The sequence below is a fragment of the Pituophis catenifer genome, unplaced genomic scaffold (genome assembly GCF_029215685.1).
Source record: "Pituophis catenifer annectens isolate HBS135680 unplaced genomic scaffold, rPitCat1.0.hap2 SCAF_6, whole genome shotgun sequence".
NCBI lineage: Eukaryota > Metazoa > Chordata > Lepidosauria > Squamata > Colubridae > Pituophis > Pituophis catenifer.
The window spans coordinates 30605859-30629065 of NW_027256886.1; the positions used below are offsets into that span (position 1 = coordinate 30605859).

General features: G+C 36.9%; 1 protein-coding gene across 2 annotated transcripts; it reads left to right on the plus strand.

Moving 5' to 3' along the window:
- Nucleotides 1–3543: 3543 nt before the first annotated feature.
- AP1S3 (adaptor related protein complex 1 subunit sigma 3) lies at nt 3544–21512 on the plus strand. Of its 2 annotated transcripts, XM_070945433.1 has the most exons (6): nt 3559–3582; nt 4160–4204; nt 14890–15068; nt 16399–16507; nt 17718–17855; nt 21126–21512. In XM_070945433.1, exons 1-6 carry the CDS (start codon nt 3580–3582, stop codon nt 21159–21161), a joined length of 510 nt encoding a protein of 169 aa, XP_070801534.1. In that variant the 5' UTR covers nt 3559–3579; the 3' UTR covers nt 21162–21512. The 2 variants fall into 2 exon arrangements, with proteins under 2 accessions (XP_070801535.1, XP_070801534.1); XM_070945434.1 differs by lacking the exon at nt 4160–4204 and having other exon boundaries at nt 3544–3582.
- The last annotated feature ends 1695 nt before the right edge of the window (nt 21513–23207 follow it).

The window sequence follows — 23207 nt, forward strand, 5'->3', positions numbered from 1 at the left end:
TGCTTCTTTATTTATGACCTGTGGAGCCTTTACTGTACAGTATGTGTACCAAGTGTTCTACCAAATGAGTAACGGAAAAAAATAACTAAAGAAATTCAGAAATTATAAAAATTTCCTAATTTAAGAAACTTGTGTTATTCTGGAATTTGGATGAGACTTGAAAGTTGTATGATTAAGCAATGGCAGGAAATCAAGTCCTTCAAACTATTGGCTGATATCTGGGATACTTCCATGCTAGGCAAAAGGAATAGCAAGAATATCTATGTGTAGGTTCCATTTAACAATGAAAAAAAGGAGCTGATGAGGAAGAAAAATATATAGCGGACATAATAAATTGCAGCCATAAAGGAGAACTTGGGAGACATGCAAATTGAAACCTGACAAGTCTAGAAGCACACAACCATTATAATAAATATTTATTAGATTTATAAGATTGCCAGCCAGAAATACTAGAGGCAGCTAGAGGATGTTTCCTCAAACAGAATTCGTAATAGCTCTTCATTCCTGTTTTTACCATACCTTTCACAGTTTTCCTATTAACCTAACCTGATCTCACAGGAACTCTGGAGGAGTGGTCAGAAGTCCACCCAAGGCTTTGTGAGACCAAATGCAGTCCTGTGCTTTAGACTGCATTCATCCTAATTTAAATTGACTCATTCTCTACATGGACAGCTGAATAGGAGTAGGAGGGAGTTTTTGTACAAATCGAAACAAGCATTTTAATTTGTTTTGGAATTAAATGGGACTATTTTCTTCCAGACAAAAAAGGTTTGAGAAGAAGAAAGGGACAAATATAAAGAATATAAGTGACTGGGCGAAGGCCCTAGGTAGATCAGGGCGGCTGTTCAGAGGGGAAGGTATACTGGGCCTTTGATAGTGGCCAAGGGCTGGGAGGAAAGAGAAGACATTTGGAAGGTAGGGGTGGATTCATGGGAGTTGTGCTGCTGGGACATGGACAGTGATGACAGCTGAGAACAAGAAAGACATTGGGAAGATGGTAGGGAAAATAATGGGATACTGCACTGGGAGATGTTGAGGGAACTCCAAACCAGGGGTGGGTTCTAATTTTTTTTACTACCGGTTCTGTGGGCGTGGCTTATTTTGTGGGTGTGGCTTGGAGGTCATGTGACTAGGTAGGTGTGGCTAGCTGGTCAGAGTAATTTCTGGAAGGTCCTCATACTTACGACCAGTCCTCGCACTTACGACCCAACTCATTTGTTTGCTTTTAACACTGATCAGCTGTAGGACGGCCCTTTGAAACCCCGCGGCAAGAGTTTAAACACTTTTTTTTCCCTCTAGTCATCAGCTGGGACTCAGGAGGCAGCAATAGATTGGGGGTGGGACCAAATAAAAGGTAAGAATAACGTGGGGGGGCGGGGGGGGCGGGGGGGGAGAACCGGTTCGGTGATGTCATATCATCACCGCTACCGGCTCGACCAAACCGGACCGAACCGGGAGGAACCCACCACTGCTCCAAACCATCGGGGGCAAGATTTTTTTTCCCATTTCCAAACCCATATCAGCAAACGTTCCAGGTTTGAGTTCTGCCAAACTCTAAAGCAACCAAACAGACTAAAAACAGGAGAATCTCCAGCTATGATTTTGTTTCAGGACAGAAGCAAAGTATTTTTTCCATCAGATGAGTTCCCTAATAGATACTTCCTTTTAGATTATTATATGGCATGTAAGGAGTGGTTGGAATTTATGGCCTGAATGACCCTCCCCCCCCTTCAACTATTTGATTATGAGCCTAAGTAAATAGAAAATTTGCCTGCCACAAAGCAGAATATTTTTCAGAATGAATTTGGGCCCCAGAGTTATCACAGGCGTTCTTAAACAAAAATAAAACTGGTGGTTGAAATTCCATGCTTTGTCTGAAAATGGGTGCAACTAACTGAAAAGTATGCAGAGAGGGGTGTGGAGATAAGCTAAGATAGCTGTGCACATTCTGTGAAATGGAGTAAGCTGACAAGTTTGTATGCTTTGTATTAAGTAGCAAATATTTTATTTAACCTCTCAAAGTTTCAAACGTGCCCACCAGCCAAAAGGTTGCTTAGTAATGCGGTAGTTTCAGCTATTTTTAAAATGAAAGGAATGAAAAAGAACACTTTCAAGTAGGAAATCCAGTTCAACTAGAATATCTGGATTTGTGACCAGTTTGTGGCATGGCTTTAAAAGCATAACATCTAATTTAAAGCAAAGCCTTTTACCTTAAGAGGCTTGGCCACATGGCATAAACCCAAATAAAATGTACTTGCTATTTTGCACTTATCAGATGGATTGTGCTTAAGGCCACACACAAACTGAACTAGCAAACCACTGATTGTTTATGTTACATAGAGTCTGTAACTGGACTCCCAATTGCAACAGTAATAAATATAATATAGCCACTCACTTAGATGTTTATCCTTACAAAATGAACTTAAAATATAAATATATTTCAGTTTCTGTCATTTCAGCCAGTATAGGTTAGAATAGAATAGAATAGAATAGAATAGAATAGAATAGAATAGAATAGAATAGAATAGAATAGAATAGAATAGAATAGAATTCAATTCTTTATTGGTCAAGTGTGATTGGAAACACAAGGAATTTGTCTTTGGTGCATATGCTCTCATGTACATAATCAAGGAACTAGATTCATAGTCCTATAATTTAATAATTAAATTTCATATTTAAAGCAATAATATTCAAGTGTCCATAACATATTATAGTTCTTTATTGGCAAAATCTGGACTTTTGAAATAATCCAAATATTTGTAGGATTGCATTTAGAAATTTCCCAGTTATGTGCCCGCCTTTTGTTCTTATGAAGCTGCTTCTAGAAATATTAATCTCCTCTTTAAAAAAAAAAAAGTCCCCATCTCTGGAATTTACCGAGATATGGCCAGCCAACAGCACAAGGACGCCCACTAGTCCAGCAGATAACCTTCAGAAACATTCACGAAGTCATAACCTCCAGGAAGTCGTCCAGCTCTTTTATGAAGCTGGAACTCCTGTAGCCTAGAACTACCACAACAAGAAACTCAGGTTATCAGTCTTTAAACGTTAAAGCAGATGTTCGTGGGGTATCAGGAAAAGACACCTTTCCCAATGTCTGGAACAGGCCAGCCATCTGCAGGGTACCTGCACTTGCATTTCTCTCTTCCGCTTATCCACGCCCTGGAGCTAAATGGAGCCTATAAGTTCCTCCGGTCCAAGGACGTCCTTACATTTTATGTTCCTCAGCGCCCTGAGAAAGTGAAAACCGCCCCACGGGCCCTTTGGGGTTCTCTCGGGGAAACCTGGCTTACGAAGGGTGGCAGGCAGGCGCCGCTCGTCACAATTCCATTCACCGACTCTGGAGAGGGCGGAGCGCCCTGTCCCGCGTGCCCCCAAAGTGCCCGTGGGGCGGTTGCCCGAGTTACACGGGAGGCCGGGCAGGGGGGAGGAGGAGTCAAGAGCTTTCAGTTTAGGGCATGATGGGAAAGCGGAGCGAGCGACTGGAAAATCACCTGTGGCGCCGGGGGGAGGGGGGAGACCCGCATCGGGCGGGGTGGGGGGTGGACGAACCTCCGGGGAAGCGGGTCTGCGGCAGCCATGGTGAGTGGTGGGAAGCGCCTGCGGGACTGGCGGGAGAGGGAGGAAGGAGAACCCGCGCGGGAGCTCCCAGGACAGAGGAGGGATCTCACCTGTTGAAGTCAGGTGGAGCCGCAACCTTCCGAACGGAGCGGCGGGCGGGTAGGGCTCGCGGCTTACCTTACTAACGTCCCGCAAACTCAGCAAGTTCCAGGGGCTGTTCCGTTCGCGTGGGCTCGCTGGGCTGGGATAGCGATCGATCCCATGGGAGGAATAAGACATTTTTTTTTTAGGGAACTTGACTCGCCCATTGATCCCTCCGATTGTTTTTCATTGCCCTTCCTGTTCCTGCTTCTTTGTAGCGCGAAGGTTAATTCAATTCCCATTCTGGGCGCTGCAGCAAAAATCAATAGAAAGACAGGGCAAAAGTCGCTTATCTTTGAAAAGCCTCTCTTTGCCTGTTACTTAGTCAATATCAGGCTGGAAGGGGGAAAAAACAAAAGGAATCGTAGCCGACCTCGTTCAGTTTTAATTTCCTAAATTGACCACTGGCAGTATTTGCTAAGTAAATTTTAAGCTAACTCTCATTACATTACATTAGCTGGGTTGGCTGAGCAGCATCATTCATCACACAAAGCCAGAATTGGTGAGTTGGTGGGTTGGTTGGTAAATTGGTCCGTTGGTTGGAGATTATGAAAGTTATATAGCAAAGGAGAAGGACATCAAAAGTTTAGAAATACGGTAGGTTTGGGGAGGATCAACTCTACTTTGAGTCAGCAAATGATGATCAGGTATTTAGCTAAGCCATTCATCAACTCTAGCACAGGGAAGGGAAGATCATGAATGTAAAAAATATCTGTTCCAAGGTTTTAGACAAGTTTGTGTCTTAAAAAAATCATTGTCTGTGGATCACTGTATTCTGTGAACCCAACCAGTATACACTGTTTTGATGTCATTCAAACTAAATTGATCTCCTCCTTTGAGAAAGTTGTTAGTGGAATAGATGATTGGTATGCTGCAGACATTCAAATCCCTAGTGCCGCATAACGGAGTGAGCACCCGTTACTTGTCAGCTTCTGTCAACCTAGCAGTTCGAAAGCACATAAAAATGCAAGTAGAAAAAATAGGGACCAGCTTTGGTGGGAAGGTAACAGCGTTCAATGCGCCTTTGGCGTTTAGTCATGCCGGCCACAGGACCACAGAGACATCTTCAGACAGTGCTGGCTCTTTGGCTTTGAAACGGAGATAAGCACCGCCCCCTAGAGTCAGGAACGACTAGCACATATGTGTGAGGGGAACCTTATGCTGCAGACATAATATGCCAAAACTTTCAAATACTCTGGCTCTCTTTCATAAAATGGTAAAATAAGAGCTAGATGTCACTATTGTTAAAAGATTTGCATTTGGCTGAATGACCATACTCTAAGAATGATTGTAATGGTTTCACTTAGTTGTGAGATTCCACAGAGTTCTGTCTTGTGCCTTGCTACATTTTTATCAGTGACTTGGATGAGGAAGCTAAATCAATGCTTAGGAGACCTAAAAGGTAGGACGGTTAATACTTAAGAGGAGAGAAGGAATTAAAAACAAAAAACCTAGACAATCTTGAATGAGTGTGATGAAGTAAATAAGATTGAGCTTAGTTGATAAATATAAACTTCTGCAACTGGATAGGCTAAAGTATAAGATGGGGAGACTTCACTGCAATTTATGTGAAAAGAATCTGATTCTTGTTGATCACAAATTTGATGTGTACCACTAGGGTGAATAGATGCTACAAAGGCAAAGGACACATTAGGGTACATTTGCAGGACCTAATGTCCACATCATGGAAAGTAACTGTCCCAACTCTGCTCTTTCTTGATTAGATCCTATTGGAATACTTTGTACTGTTCTGGTTACAAATCAGTTTGGTCTAGTGGTTAAGGTACCAGGTTAAAAAGCAGGTTGTGAATTCAAGTCTCGCCATAACCATGAAGGCCTGCTGGATGACCTGGGGGCAATCATTCTCTCTCACCCCATCTCACCCCACAGGGATGTTGTTGTGGGGAAAACAGGAGGAGGAGGGTGTTTTTGATATGTTCACTGGCTTGTGTTTGGAAAAATAATAAACGTGGAGTATAGATAAAAATAAAAAGAGCAATTATAAATTGGAGCAAATTTAGAAGAGGAGTATCACAATGGTGATTGATCTGAAAACCAAGCTATATAAAAAAAGTTTATAGATATGTTTAACATATAGAAGAGATATCCAAAGAAAAATATGGTAATAGTTTTCAGCTATGTGAAGGACTGCCATTTGGAAGACAGCATGGGATTTATTTTCTATTGACCCAGTGGGCAGAACCAGAATCAATGATATAAGGAAGTATATTCAGACTACAAATGACTCGGCTTACAAGCTCTTGGTTAGTGGACTAGACTGTCACAGATTGTGTCAGTTTTTATTCACTGGAAATTTTTGAATATAGATTGTATGGTCATCTGTCATACAGGCTGTAATGGATTCTGCACTGAGTTTGGGGTTGAACTTGATGCTATCACCCACATGTGAAGTGGAGAATGTCAGTAAGCAATGGTTTGTGATACTTACAATGTCATTATAATGTCAGCATTGACTCTACAAGGGGAAGCAGGAGTTTTGTTTCCAAGCAAATGAGGCTTGCCTAGACATAGTTCTCCTGTTCATTCTATACCTTTGCTAGAGTTTTGTGTTCTGGGATTAATATATGAAGATGTCCAGAAATCTGTACTTCCTTAACTGATTTTATGTTGTTTGTTTGGTAATGTTAAGCAAAGGTTCATTTTGCTTCCCCAGAATGGACATAGGAAACTTGGTAAGACTAAGTATGGAAAGCAGTCAAGGAGAGAGAAGGGGAAAAAAAGGGATGTTAAATATATGATGAGGTGACCAAGCGATTAGGATGGTTAACTACATTCTAAGCTCAACTCTGGTCAATGGTCTCAATTCTTAGTCCAACTCTTGATTAAATTTAGTTCAACTCTTCAACTAAGTCTACTCAATTGGAAAGGGTTTGCCTCAAGGACAGGAAATGATGGATTTTGACCTTTGATTTGGATGTTGTAAATGTTTTTATTTGCATTGAGCTTGCTATATACAGTAGGGTTCACATACTTCATACAATTAAGAAGCCCAACTCTGTCTTTTTCTGAGATGTTCAGTGGTTGTGAAGAACAAACACAAGAGCCTAGGAAAAGACACAGCGGCTGTAAGCTGTTCCATGTACATCTCATTTCATATTTTGCTCTTCAAATTCCATTTTCTGCATAGCCTTAATAATTTTATTCTTTTTGGTCATTTTTGGGGGAAGAGGACAAAAAAAACGTATTTGAAAGCTTGAATGTACGTATTTGAAACATACGTACAGTATTTGAAACATATGTGAAAGCACACAACCATAAATGAGTTGAACAAAACATTACTCAGATTTTAAGCTTGGGAAGAAATGAATGGCACTTATACATTGTTCAAAAGACATCTGTCTTTTCGGTTTCGGTTCTTTCTAATGAACAGTGAAAGCTGTGAATAGGAGCCACACATACTAGATACAGTAAGAGGCCTGCCCAACCAGCTTGCTGATTATTTCAGTGTGGCAATTAAATCTGAAAAAAAGCAGTTCCACCCAAGCCAATTTTTCAATTCTAATTATATGTGTGAGAATGTGTTTTTAAAAAAGGGAACTGTTGATTTAGGATTTACTTAGATTTGCTTATTAATGTCACACATAGCATCTGGCACCTAGGCAAATATTTTCATCTATTAAGTGTTTTTCCTTCTAAACTAAGAACATAAGAGTTGTCTTGATGAATCAGATAAAACCCTGTAGACTAGCTTTTTGTTTTAATCAGGAACTGGCCAAGCTCTGCCTGAAAGTGTTTGCTTTCTCTCCCAATTGAAACACATAGCAATTGTCCCCAACCTGATCCCCTCTTGATGTGATGGGCTACAACATGCTTTGGGGGATATTGGAAAGATTATGGCTGCAAGTTAACACTTCTGGAAAGGATCATTTCTTCAAAGTATGTTACAATTTGAAAGTAAAACATTTTTTAATACAGAATTTCAGGGGAAGGCTGGGAAAAAAAATTTTTTTTTATTTACCACAGGCTATTAGGCATGCTATTTCTCCTTTTGCATATCACAGTCTGCCTTTTGATTATTAAAATAAATTTAAATTGACTAGATTTCAAAGTCCTTAACTCCAGGGAACAGATAATCTCTGTAGAAGGCTAACAGAATAAACAGCATGCCATATCTGTGGGTAAGGAGACACAGCATAATGCTAGCTGAATAAAACAGCAAAGATTGATGCTCCTAGATGTAATAATCCAGCAAAAGAAATCCCTATATTAGTGTCTTCAATTATTTGATCCCATTTATCATATAAAACAGTTGATTATCTGAATTCTCTCTTTGGTATCCATTAAGAGATTTTTATCCATCTATCAAAATATATGCTTGCAGAAAAGCTATTTTTTTCTTTTCCTAGGCATTAGTCTTACCAGCAGTATAGTCCAGTGGTGGCTAACCTTTTTGCTATCACGTGCGGGGAGGGGGGTCGCACGTACATGTGACCACACCCATAATTCTATGTGCACCACCCCTGCACATGCGTGTGTGCTCCCCCTGCTGCCCCCGCTCCTGGCACGTGATGGCCCAGTAGTCCTGTTTTTCTCTCACCGGGCTCCAGAGTCTTTTTAGGAGTCTGGGGAGGACGAAAATGGCCTCACCCCCCCGAGCTCCTCTGGAGGCCGAAAACACTGCCCACTGATATGGCTACATGTGCCACATGTGCTACATGTGCCACCTGTGGCATGTGTGCCATAGGTTCGCCATCATGGGTATAGTCCTTCCTCTTCTTTGATGCTGTGCTTGCTTTTGTTCCCAATCAAATAGGCACTTTCCTTAAAAACTTTTAATACTTAATATTTTATTAGTGAACCTATCTTTTTAAGATGGATTATTTAATGAAAGAAGAGAATAGTTGTAGCTCGGGGTTAGATGGTGGGGTCCTTGGTGCTCTTTGAACTTGGTGATTTTCTTGCAGGTGTTTCATTAGGTTTCATTAGGTAAATCATCAGTATGAGCAAGTCTGCAAGAAAACTACTAAACTCTATAAGCATCAAGGATTTCACATGGATTACTTAATTAGTCAAAAATAGAGGGAGAGCTGGCAACAAAGATCAACTAATTTTGATATGGATAATGCTTATCTGTGTATTAAGGAGACACTGTTCTACTTGGCATCTTCTCAGATATAAAACATAGCATGATAGCTCTAGCAGAAAAAAAAAGTAAAAAAATATTGCTGAAGACATATTACAAGTTCATTTACTTTTTATAGGGCTTCCCTTGATTATCCAAATGTAGTAGTCTGAAATTTAAACAAGACAAACTTGCCTCTCCCATACTCTTCCCAATGGTCACTTACTTAAATCTGTGAAGTGTTAGATACTCCTTTTAGAGGTTCAAGAGCTTCTAATGTTGACGTTCTTCTACTTAGTTTTTCATCTGTGTCTCTATCCCATCAAGGTGAAATTTTTGTCTCTGTTCCAGTTTTTTTTTCCTTCGCTCATGCCTCTGTCAATTCTTTCTCACACATTTATGAATCAATAACTGCACCTTCTATGTGTAATTTGCTGTACCTTGCATACGATATACTTTTATCTTGTTTTCTGGTATTATAGCTTGATTTATTAACTAAACCTGCTTTGTACAAAGAAACACAATTTGAACTGGGGTCCTTTGAAGAGATTCCATTGTTTTCAGACTCAAGATTGAAAACAATTTTGAACTGAATCTGAACTCTTTGAAAGCCTTGTGAGTAATTCAGCAATTCAGAAGGCTCAAGAAAGGTCAACGTAAAATCAAATACTCACATTCCTTTTTATTTTCCGTACAGGGAAACTGAGTTACTGGTAGGACAATCTTCTGATCAGAAGAAAGAGTTTTCTAAAAGATTTCTAACTAGAATGGATAGAGAGAATGATGCTGAGTCATGTATTATGGTTTTTTTTTTCCCTCTTTCTCTGTTCCTTGTTATCTTCTTCTAATCTGCACAAGAATTCTTGTAGAGTTTGAAAGAAGCCAATCAAAGAAAGGGTTATTGTTTGTGACACATGTCCTGCTGATATACCCAGCTGAATTCTTTGTCCCTCAAAAATTGTGAAATATTCAGCATTTCTTATTAGGAAAAGTATTTTGAAGAAGGCATATCAACTCCATTCTGATTTGGTAATTCTTGGCAATCATGCCATTCTTGTCTGCCATGAATGCTTTTTCTTTCCCTTTTGTAAAAATAATAAGACAAGTAAGCACAATATTCTGTTTTATTTTAGAAAAAGCAGATTTTTTTTTTTTACCAAAATGAATTCTCTACAGTTTAACTTATTATAACTTAATATTCATCTTTGTGTGAATTATAGTTTCATTAAATTGGTGATTTTCTTTCTCACCCCCCCCCCATTTAATTTTGAGGATAGGTTGCATTCTTGTTTTCAGTTGCATCTAACTCAAAAATCTTCATTATAATTCAAAATATTCGCTACAATTGACACTGAAAAGCAGAAGCTTGGCAAACTGGAATTTAAACAGCAAGGAAGTTACAAACTTGTTTAAAACTGGATTGACATGAATACAGGCTCAGCCACCTTCATTACATCCTTTATATTCAAATGAAGGTTGGGTACATCAGCTGGATTTCGTAGATTGAATTTCACTGACAGCCACAAGGAGGGAAAATGAAATTTCATTTGTGTTCCCAACTCAATTGATAGTGCTTACCCCACAAATGAGCAATATAACATATGCCTGTGATGGTGAACCTGTGGCACATGTGTCAGAAGTGGCACGCAGAGCCATCTCTCTGGGCACGTGAGCCATCGCCTGTTGGTCTTCCGGGTTCTGGCACACTGGCCAGCTGGTCTTCATGCATGCGGGAATGCTGGAAAATGGAAGAGCAGCCGCCTGGAGCGCATGCATGCACTGGAAACTGAAAGATCTTCTTTCAGTCACCCGGCGTGCGCATGCGCACCAGTCAGCTGGTCTTCATGTGCACATGCCAGAAACTAGAAGACCAGGTGGCTGGTGCGCATGCGCAGGCCAGAAACCGGAAGCTGCCGTACTGAACAGCTGCTCTTCAGGTTTCCAGCATGCATGCACATGCTCCTGTTTCGGCATTCGGTGCTGAAAAGGTGCTGAAAAGGTTCGCCAACAGTGACATATGCTTTTCTTTTTGTCATGTGGCCTTTTTCCAAACAAGGGGCATCTCAACATTATGAGCTACCCTGTTTCCCCCAAAATAAGACATCCCCTGATAAAAGGCCCAATCGGGCTTTTGAGCGCATGGCAATAAGGCTAAGCGCTTATTTCAGTGTTCAAAAAAATATAAGACACGGTATTTTTATCAGAGCATAAAACAAATAGGACCTTATCTGTCGCAAAACAGAACAATTATACAAATATTTTTCTTCTTTTAAAAATGCTTAAAAGACCTATGAACTAGGTAGTGACTAGAAGGGAAAAAACGAAATCTACTTTTTGTTATAATAAAACTATAACTATAGTAGCTGTAGTTTTTAGCTATTATAGCATCAATTGTGTCTTTTCTTTTACCTACGTATAGCATCAAAATGTTGTCAATAATTAATTCTCTTTCAATGCTGATAATCCAAATCTGTTGGTCAGAAACCTCATTGAGGTAAAAGGTAAAGGTTCCCTCACACATATGTGCTAGTTGTTCCCAACTCTAGGGGGCAGTGCTCATCTCTGTTTCAAAGCTGAAGAGCCAGCGCTGCCCAAAGACAGCTCCGTGGTCTTGTGGCTGGCATGATTAAACGGCAAAGGCTTACCTTCCCTCCAAAGGTCCCTATTTTTCTACTTGCATTTTTTACGTGCTTTTGAACTGCTAGGTTGACAGAAGTTGGGACAAGTAACAGGCGCTCACCCCATTACGCGGCACTAGGGATTCGAATGTCTGCAGCATACCAATCATCTATTACACTAACAACTTTCGCAAAGGAGGAGATCAATTTAGTTTGAATGACATCAAAACAGTGTATACTGGTTAGCTCACCCCGTTACGTGGCACTAGGGATTCGAAACACTGAACTGCCAACCTTTCGATCGACAAGCTCAGTGTCTTAGCCACTGAGCCACAATGTACCTCATTGAGATACAAGAGCCCAAATCAATTGATCAGAGGGTTACATTCTCTCTCTTGGTTATGTCATTGTCATAGAAAGACAGTGAGTGAAAGTCACAGTCTGTTCTCCTATTACATCTTTGAACTTTTATATTGGCCCTTCATATATACAAGCTGAACAAATACTGTAAAGTCTTGTTGAAATGGGAGAGCACTAAAATGACTCACTACTTAAACCAATAACACACCTTGTTTCAAAACCAGTAAACAGAGGCCCAGAATACAAGGCAAGGATAAAATTACTAAAGTTTCACTGGTTTATTGATAAAAACGTCATTTAGTTGTATTTTATGTTCACCTAGTAAATGCTAAATGAACCGAGATAGGAAGAATTGTTGTAAGACACTGATTAAATTCAGATGATACTTCCTCTATTTTTAACTGGCTTAATAGGCAGAGGGCAAGAATCATAGCAAGAGTTCGGGGGGAATGACAGATCAGTTCTTGAAATCATATTTGCTGATTCTAATTCTCCATTTTTTGTCAATTGTTCCTTGTGAAAGTATAAGATCAGCATATGTGAAATATGAATATTATTGCTGCTGTTATTAAATTATGTTTAAATTATTTTTAAAAATATAACTACCTTTTATTCTAAAATAATGGAGCAGTGTCCTAAAGACAGACTTTAAAGTATCTAGAAATCTGAAGAATTAATATGTTCCAAATGACATATAAGCTTTCATATATACATCTTACAGATATGTGGATTTCAGTTCCTAGAATTCTTAGCAATTGTCATGCTAATTAGTAAATCTGGGAGTTTCTATAATATGAAAAATAAATACATAAATAAAATATCAAGAGACAAAATCATCCACAGAAATAATGCTAGAAACAAAAATTAATTTAGCACCAGGGCAGATAAAGTTTTCTTCCCTTGTGACATTAGAGCCTTGGTAGTACAGTGGTCTAAAGCACCCTGTTATTAAGACCAGCTACCTGCAATTACTGCAGGTTCGAATCTCGCCAGGCTCAAGGTTGACTCAGCCTTCCATCCTTTCTAAGGTAGGTAAATTGAGGATCCAGTTGTGGGGGCAATAAGCTGACTTTGTATAAATATACAAAAGGATGAAGGCTATTGCTTAGCGCATTGTAAGCCGCCCTGAGTCTCTGGAGAAGGGCAGCATATAAATCAAATAAAAAATAAAATAATAAAAATAAAATAAAATAAAATAAAAAATTAAAATGTTTGAGAAGAGCCTCCCTAGTAGAATTGAGCTATTTCTGGGTCTGATACAAAGAAAAGCATCCTTTGTGCTATCCACTTCATATTTCCAGGGTTAAAGCTACCATTTTGAATTAGCCTGAAAGCAAATAAGTGATCTCAGCATTGGTGAAATTTCACCTGGCTGAATCTGCTAACCATTTAATACCTACATTCTGACTTGGTTGAAAGTCCCAGGCCATTTTCAGAACAGTATTCTGTAATAATAAAGTTGGGAATGTACTTAAGGAAGCACTAATAATGCCAGACATCCTATAACCCAAATCACATGTAGCTCAAGCCAGTCATAACTGGTGAAAGGCACTTCTGGCCACTAACAAACAAACTCGATCAAGCACTACCCTTAATCAGCTCTTGTTGTTTCATAGGACTGATGTCTGGTAATGTTTCAATTTCAATATCTGGGAATTAGGACTCAATAGTTTATCCGATTGAGATTCATCATCAATTTATAGATCCAAATTATTACTGAATCCAATAATGATATCTTCATCTTTTCAGCTTCACCTATGTCGAGGGACAAGAAAAATTAGAATTCAAGTAATCCGCATATTGGGAAAATCAATACATATCTACCCTAATTAATTCTTTGGTTCCATGATTCAAGGACTGCCTCTAATTTTGTCATTTTTCACTGTAGTTGCATCCACCTTAAATAATCATTGGTAATCCAACATTTTTACTCTATAAAGATTGGGTTCTATATAAAATACATAGAACATAGTGGCAAGGTGCTGAACTTGGAGTCGCAAGAACTGTTTTCATAGTGTTGTGAAAGATATTGGGTGACCTTAAGCCCAGCCACTGAATAAAAAATGTGTTATAATTATAAGCTTACAATTGGGCAATCTGCTTATATGGTTACCATCTAGTTGGAAAGAGGGGGATTAAAATGGGAATTCAAATAGATTGGAAGAAAGATTCACATTACAATATTATAATGGCAAGCATCATTTAAAAAAAACATTTAATGGAAGGTGTTCTAATATTAATGATAGAAATAGCATTCTACATCTCGTGAATAATGAACTGATGTTCAGACCCTCTTGAATCCCCAAACTTGTTGTTTTTAATAGTTTACCTAGGTGATGAATGATAGTCTTACTGATTTTAAAATACTGAGTTTGCAAAGTTGGCAAAGGGTCATTGGAACTAGAAAAATGTATTAGCAGTCACTAGTTTTACATTGCAGCGGTTTGTGTATTTTTCAGTGGGGTTATTTGATATGACTCCATTGTCATGGCAGAATTCAAAGTGGAAATAACCAAATGTAACTGAGCAAACACAAATCTTGGTACTACGTTACACCTTTATTTTATTCAAATGCTGAAGACAGCTAGTTGGGTTTGGTTAAAGTTCACAGAAACTAAATTAGTTTATAATTCAAACATAGGTAAAATGTATTTTGTACTTGCTTTAGCTCTGATATTTTGTATATATTTTTTGTTTAATTTGATTGTTGATGCTTTGCCATTTCAACATAGTTGCACATTGATGTTATGATAATACACACTCCAGTGCTGTGCTGTGCTGTGCTGTCATTCCTTCCATTGCTTTTCTTTGGCAGCTCAGTTCTTTTTTCAAAGGTCATAGCGGCAGTAAAACTAAAGAAAGCATTATTAGTGAAAGGACTGACCATCTCAGATAGAAATTGTAGATGTTGAAGATGTAGATATTTGAAGACTATCAGGCCAGGGAAAAGAGGGTAAGTAGCAAAATGTATTCCCCCCCTTTTTTTTTACACTTTTGATTAGTAACAGGCAAAATTCTCTGTGGGATATATCTGCCCTGGTAACAAGCTGACTTTAGAAGAAAAGAAAAATTTGTGGCACTTTCTACACTTGTGTCCCTATAATCAACTTGTTTTCTTTATTCTAGATACATTTTATCTTGCTGTTCAGCCGACAAGGGAAATTAAGACTTCAGAAATGGTTTATTACACTTCCTGAAAAGGAAAAGAAAAAAGTCACCCGAGAAATTGTGCAGATTATTCTGGCTCGAAATCAAAAAATGAGCAGCTTTGTTGACTGGAAAGATCTCAAGCTTGTTTACAAAAGGTGTGGGAAGTTTTATAAATCAACTTTTTATATACAGCAGATCGTTTCCATGTGTGATAAAAAAGGGAAGAGGAATACATGCTCTGTAAGTCAATGCTAGAGTGTTGATAAATAGCAATTCACTAGACTGGAGAACGACCACATGCGTTCAGTTTCATCTTCTTTAAAAATTTATTGTTTTTTGCGGAAAGAGAAAATTTATAGGAATTGTATCACTATACTGAAGAAAAATCGACATTCAGCGGCTCCTGATAGCTGAAGGAAGGGTTGGGTAACATTTTCAAGTCAGCGACAACACCCAAACAACCTAGTCCAGTGTTTCTCAACATCAACATGTTTAAGATGCATGGACTTCAACTCTGGTTGAAGAGCTGGCTGGGGAATTCTGGGAGTTGAAATTGCTGAGGCTGAGAAACACTGACCTGGCCAGCAGACAATTTTTTCTAACCTTAACCCTTGCTGATATGATAAAAAATATTAGCTTTCACAATCATTTGAGGACTATCAATTTTTCTGCTAAGCTTGTGCGATAAAATCTCAGAGTGATCTGGAGCTGCCCATGGACTACTCAAGAGCAAAGTCAGGGCTAATTAGGAAGACATTTAGACTTAGAATAACTTTATTGTCAGTTTGAATGTACACTAATCGGCATACATTAAAATGAAATTTCATTGCACACAGCTCTCAAAGGGTCTCCACCTCCAATATACTCTACATAAACATGACAAAATAAGTAAATAAATACAAAATTATGCATATACCCACATATATTATAGGACATGAAGAAACATAGATTGTTTTAACTTGCCTTAGCAGTCCATTTACTAAAGGTCACAAAACAGCATGTAAATTTTCATCATGACCTTGAAAGAGCTGAATAAAAGTATACTGGAATATGAATATGGGATTTTTAAAAAGAGACAATTGCCCTTTCTTTTCATGAAGTAAATTATTTACCTAAAAACAATTTACCTCTACATTTTACCTCAAGATGCAAATATTTAAAATATTATTTTGGACTGATATTCATAAAGTATTAAGATATATTGAGGTATGTTAAGAAGTAAAAAATAGGTTCGCATACCACAGACCTTAGAGAAATAGGGTGAGATTTTATGACAGATTATTGTGCTGAATTTTAAACTTACTTCATCTCTACATAACTGATATGGCACCTCTTGTTTTCATAATCACTGATAAACACTTTTCAGGGTGCTTTTAAGACAAATTATTTTATGATATACTGTGCAAGCTAAATTGAAGAAAGAACAAAACTGATATTTAATATATACTAATGGTCATGTTTATTTCTCCTCATTTTATAATTTAGGTATGCTAGTTTGTATTTCTGTTGTGCAGTAGAAGAAGAAGACAATGAACTCCTGACCCTAGAAGTTGTCCATCGTTATGTAGAGCTATTGGACAGATATTTTGGCAATGTAAGCTTAATTCTTTATTATTATTCCATAAATAACTTTCTTTGGATCTATTCTGATAACAAGTTTAACATGATTGTATAAAATTGAAGTTTTTGATAGCATATTGTACAGCCAATAGATAGTTTTTACAGCATTATGGAAGACAATGTAACCAAAGCTTCAAAAGAACATCACTTCTTATCAACCTGGCTGTGTATCTGGAAGTATATTGTATCCTATCTTTTTTTCTTGCACTTCAGTTCTTTTTTTTTTTAAGTTTTTTATTTTTTAAGACAAACAAACATTTAATACATCAATCATTCCTCCCCTGTGACATCTCGGTGTTAACTTCTTCAATTCTTTTTATTCTTCTTGTTCCAACAGTTTTTTCTATCTTAATCATCATCCAAACCACTATAAAAGTTCAATCCTATAACCATATTCTTGCCATTCAAATTTTTACACATAGTTATAAAATTAATCATTTATATATCTTGTCCAACCAACAATAGAAATAATTCCATATTCTAAAGTATTCTGATTCTTCCCTATCTTTGATCAACAAAGTTAATCGGTTCATTTCTGCCTATGTATCTGGAAGTATATTTATCCTATCTTTTTTTCTTGCACTTCAGTTCTTAATGTAATGTTCATCTCTATAAACATTCAATGTAGAATACAGAGAATATCAGAATACTGAAGGGCTAACTCGTTTAAAGCTCTCCTTTCCCCTCCAGAAATTAATTTCTGTATACACTTCCAATTCATGCTAAAACAAATACATTGCATAATGTGTTTTCTTTTCATTTGGTTTATTATGCCAGCATATTACAGCTCCCATGAATGAATTTGAAGAAAGGTCAGCTTGTTTATAAAAAGACATAATAATATATGAAGAATATATAAGAATATAAGAAATAATAGCCAGTGCATATCCTTTAGATGGCTTTTTATAAAACCCAACTGTAGGATTTTATTTCTAGAAAAGTGTGAAAAGGATTGCAGTCTCTCAACAGTTAGGGATATAAAATAATCTTGAAATGTCACATAATCCTTAATTATTTCAACTTGAAACCACCAGAATACATTTAATTTTATATACCCTTTGTTCCCTGGGTGTCCTAGAAGTGCATTTATTCACAAAACAGGGTTTTGATGGGTCTGAGTATATATTAACATATTCAGAAGCAGGATACTGACTCTAAATATTTATTTCTCTAATCCTTAACAGGTATGTGAACTGGATATTATTTTCAATTTTGAGAAAGCATATTTTATACTTGATGAATTTCTAATGGGCGGGGAAGTTCAAGAGACATCCAAAAAATCTGCGGTGAAAGCCATAGAAGATGGTGATATGTTACAAGAGGTAAGGCAGAAGAGAGAAAAAAACAAATCCCTCCCTTTCCTTTTCTTTAAAAAAAAATATTATTTTTCCTACTTGTTGTTTAGGCCAGTGTTTCTCAACATGAGCAACTTTAGGATGGGTAGCCTTCAGCTCCCAAAATTCTGGCTGGCTGGGGTATTCTGGATATTGAAGTCTACTCCTCTTAAAGTTGCTCAGGTTGAGAAACACTGATTTAGGCCATCAATCATACTCTAACAAGATGAAGAATATATATATATAAAAAAAATAGAACACAGGTTTTTTTTTTATTTATGAGACAAATAACAGACAATATCAAAGTCAGAATACTATATAAAAAGTTCAACTCCTAGTCACTTCATGATGTTCTTATAGTTTTCTTGTTCAAAATTCAGAAATGTTTTGTCATTGCCTTCAAGGATATTTTTTGATTTCCCATTCCACTTCATAAATGGATATTTCCTATTTAAGTTCTTACTAGCTTTTTGTTTAGGGAAGGGGTCCCCAAACTTGGCAGCTTTACGACTTGTGGACTTCAACTCCCTGAACTCCCAGCATAGCTGGCTGGAAAATTCTGGGAGTTGAAATTTATGTTGAAGTTCAACTTGAAATTAACTGAACATGCAAATAATATTGGAGACTGTAATTCTAAAGTTAGAACCATAAGGAGGAAAATGTAGTTGAATTGTATGCCCAGGAAATCAAATAAAGCAGGAGAATGATGTAACAATTTCTGCCAATCCAGTTATTTATCACTAATACATTCTTCAATTTTACCAACTTATGTTAACATATAAGATGTACCAAAATACAGACCTCATAAACAATTTATTGTATAAATTACATTAAATATTTGAATTGGTTTCCATTTTCTTCTAACCATTTCCTTACTCTTTATGGATGATTAGTAAACATTCCTTAGTAACATTTTCTCTGAAAAATAATATTGTGATTGACTTATGCAACTTGACTTTTGGTACACTATGGTCATTATCAATTGGAGCACACAAAAATGAAATTCACTTTATTATATTATACCAGTTTATTGTTTGTATAAGGATGTAGAAATGCTCATTTATTCAAAAATGATATGACCAGGGTCTGACTGTAGAACTGTGGTGGAATGTGGTCCAGATTCCTAATTCCTAGTTGTTCAACTAAAGTTGAACAAGAAAGCCAACTAGCTTCTCTGGTATGATCTTGAACATGTACCCACTATTTTCAAGGAGAACATCAGGATTCATTTGAAGTTCTGTACTTCACAGATCTAGGTGAACAATGGAGTGAATGAAAGATATTGTTAAAGATAAATAGGAAAACATACTATCAAAGATCAGAAAAAAGCACACTGGATGTCAGAATGAAGGTGGAGATTGCAAAGAAAAGAAAAGAAACCAAAGACAAGGAAGCCGAAGATCTCAAGGAAGAACTCAACACAACATTTCTAAGACATATTAGAAGGAACAATAAGCACTATTACAACAGTAAAGATGAAACAAAAAAAAAACATGGAAAAATAAGAATAGTATTTCAAAAGTTTTCTTAACTCAGAAGGAGGTTTCAGCCTTGAATTGGCATGCTTAAAATGCCAATGGATGGAGAGAATTAATTCAAAGAAGATCAAATAAAGTATAGCGTTCAGACTTTCAGTATTCTGAAAGTCTGTACACTATATGTGTCAACTTCCATAAGATATCCTATATATTTATAAAAACCACTAATACTGGAAGTTAGATCAGTTATTTATTATCAAGTTTGAAAGCTATAGGAGTTGATGAAATATCTATTGAAATATGGCAAGCAACAGAAGAATCTATCAAATTTCTGACCAAAGGCCAGCTAATCAGGAGAAAGACCTGGTGGCCAGCGGCTTAGAAGAAGTGATTGCATATCAATACCAAACAGAAAAGGCTTAACAGAATGAGCAAGTATTCACACAATATACTTAATTATACCTGCTAGAAAAATAATGCTTAGGATCACCCAAAACAGATGACAGCCCTATATGGCAGCAGAAATGCCAGATATTTGACTGGCTTTAGAAAATCCCAAGGATTAAGAGAATTATTGCTGATGCCAGCTAGATAATCAAGAAAGTCAAATAATAATAATAATAATAAAAGTTCTACAAGTGCTTCATTGATTATAGAAATGCCTTCTTTTGTGTCAATCTTGTTATGGAATGTACAAAACACACACACACACACACACACACACACACACACACACACACACAATTCTGTAAGATATCAAACATTAAAATGCATAGCCTACTCATCTAGTGTTTTCAAATACTTGCTTTCATGGCCAGAATTAAGTAAAAAGGGATTTAAAAAAGGCAGGACTATTTTTCCAATCTGTCCAACATGATCATTAAAATTACTATCAGCTGTATAAATTAATACTTGGATACCCTACTTATTCCTAATAGCATGTACCTAATGATGTTATGGAAAAACAAGGTATCATTTGTGAAACAATCTTAAGTCTCATTTGTTCAGCAACTGAGCTGAATACGTAACATAGTAAAATTAGTCTCGATGGGACATAAGCATATCATTGAGGCTGATTTGTGCACAAGTAATGCTAGGATTTAAAAAAAGTATGGGAATGATTTTATCGTGCTGGAAAATTACTAAATACTTCCATAGAAGCATCTAAAATGAACCCAGATCAAACCAGGTCAGAACAAGCACATTTTGTTGACTAAGTACGTTGATAATCCATTTTTAATCCAGAGACAAGATTGAGATTCTCAGTGTTTAAAGAAAAGCTTAAGTTGCTAGGCTGCATAGAAATATAGAAAACTGACAGCATTAAAAGACCTAATGGATTCATCAAGTCTGCCCTTTGAGTGTTTTTTTGTTTTGTGTTTAATTTATTCATTATTTTTAATTATTTCTTAATTTTTGCCAGATGATGGACATGTATTTATCTCAAGCATGATTGTAGGTTGTTGAAGAAAACACTAGAATTATTTGATTGAAAGATTATTAACAAAATGTTTCATGTTCATAAGATTCATGATTTCAAAACTTACTTATTTCATTTTTGTACTGAAAATAAATAATTTTAACATTCAGAATTAGCTGACGCTGGAAGATTAAGCTAGCTAGTGAGAACAGAATGAGTCCATTAATAATGTGATTTTTCTTTAGTTTAGCAAATTAGTTTCAGTTATCTGGTTTTGAATGGGTTGATTGTTCTTACATTATGAATTCTATGTGTAACTTCTGATAACTAAATTTTTTTCTTGATTGTTCTTTGTTGCAGACAATGGAAGAATATATGAGCAAGCCTGCCTTTTAAATCAAAACTACAGAACCAGCTAAAGGGACCATGTAACATGGCATAACATCTCAAGTGCCAGATTTTGTTTAAAATACACATTGCCCAAGTTCTAAAAGTGATATGTTATCTATGCAACTGTCAAGATGAAGGTCAGCCACAGTGCTGTCAGTATAGCAGCACATGTATATTATACTTTATATGAATTTATTTTAATTTAATCTTTCTTGGCTGTCTAGATTGAAAGTTTTATGGCAACTCTTACTATCAACTTTTTACTTCTAAGAAATTGATACTAGAATCTTTGAAGGATATATTTATGACTCTGGACCAGTTTCTGATCAATTCAATATAATTTTGTAAAAACAAAAATTGTTTTGTGATTATTTCTTCTATATTAATAATAATACTTTTACAAAACATATGGTGTTGATAGATTTAATTTTTAACTTATTTTGACAGCAAGTGTCCTAGACTGTAGATAATTTAATACATTATAGTCCTTTGTGTTGAGGGTAAATCAATTTTTTACAAGATTGAATACAAATTTTTGCCAAGCATTCCTTAATCAGCATTTCTGCAAGCTGAAAGAGAGCAATTATATCCCAATTTAGATAATTTTTATCCTGGCTTTGAGCTTCTTCAGTGAAGCAATAAATTGAAATGGCTGAATTTTATCCTTACAGCTGTAGACCTACAAACATATAAATGCAGTTGCACAATGGCTAGAGGCTTCCTTGAGTTATTAGTTAATTTACTGCATCAGGGCCTTTAATAGATTTGGGAAGTATAGGGATTTCATTTTAGAGAACCCATTTTTCTAAGGTTTCCCATGGTAAAAAGTTGTCATGGAATATAACTACCAGGCAGATTGAAATTCCTTAAATCCTGTAATCTAATTAGCTGGAGTGTACCAAGTACTATAGTCTGAGAAAATGGGTGCCATATAAATTTAACAAAACAAAGAAAGAAAGAAACATTTTCCAAGAACATCTCCCGTTAATCCTGGACAATGAAGAGTGAAAAGCAACGTCTCTCAGGTTATCATCAGATTCTGATGGTGAAAGTCTAGAAAATACAAAACTGAAGAAAATGTTATAAAATTCTTGAGCATATGAGGAGCACTTCTGTAGACATGCAGTCATGCACATGATGTAAGAACTGTTTACTAAAATTCATTTTCAAAGGTCACAGTCCTCTAATTATGAGAAATAACTTGTTTGAGAAAAGAAAAACATAGGAGACTGAAGTGATGCAAAAAAAATATGTTAAACGATAGATCCCTACCAATGCCATTAACAACATCTGATCTGAGAAAGAGAGAGAGGGAGGGAGGGGAGAGAGGGGAGAGGGAGGGAGGGGGAGAGAAGGAGAGGAGGGAGGAAGGAAGAGAGGGAGAGAGAGAGGGAGAGGGAGAGAGAGGGAGAGAGAGAGGGAGAGAGTGAGAGAGAGAGAGAGAGAGAGAGAGAGAGAGAGAGAGAGAGAGAGAGAGAGAGAGAGAGAGAGAGAACAGGATGTTCTTCATTTGTGTTTTGTCCTTCAATTGATTTTTTGGGAGAGGACAGATGAAGATTAATCAGTAACAAAAAAGAATAACTATTCATCTACTCCCGGGATGAGAACGCACTGATTCCACATATTTTTCACATTGATGCTATTAGCTAAGAAAAATGCCTCAAGAGGCACATAAAACTCTCTGTTTAGGATTCAGTCCATTTAGACTGTGTGCTCTGAGGCAAAATGCCTTTCAAAAGATGTCCTGGTGTATGTATTGTGCGTGTATGTGTGTCTCTGTGCATGTAACATGTAACAAGAAATACCCCCTTCCCTGCAACACACAAATTTTTATAACAATGAACGTTGGTACTTATTTTTCTTAAAATGGAAACAAACTGAAAGAAAAGATATAGATTGAAGTGCTGACTGAACACTTATAGGACTCATCAGAAGAGGAAACAGGAAGTCATCTATTATCCTTTCAACCATACATTTATTGGCCTTCACTGGGTTTTTTCACTCTTCCCATCATTGCCTTCCCAAGTCCTTTTCTGCTGAAACCTTCCTTGT

Excerpts from the sequence above, each read along its gene's own strand:
- AP1S3 (XM_070945433.1), top strand. Across the intron at positions 15,069-16,398 it reads CTCAAGCTTGTTTACAAAAG|GTATGCTAGTTTGTATTTCT; the intron begins GTGTGGGAAGTT and ends TTTATAATTTAG. Across the intron at positions 16,508-17,717 it reads TGGACAGATATTTTGGCAAT|GTATGTGAACTGGATATTAT; the intron begins GTAAGCTTAATT and ends AATCCTTAACAG.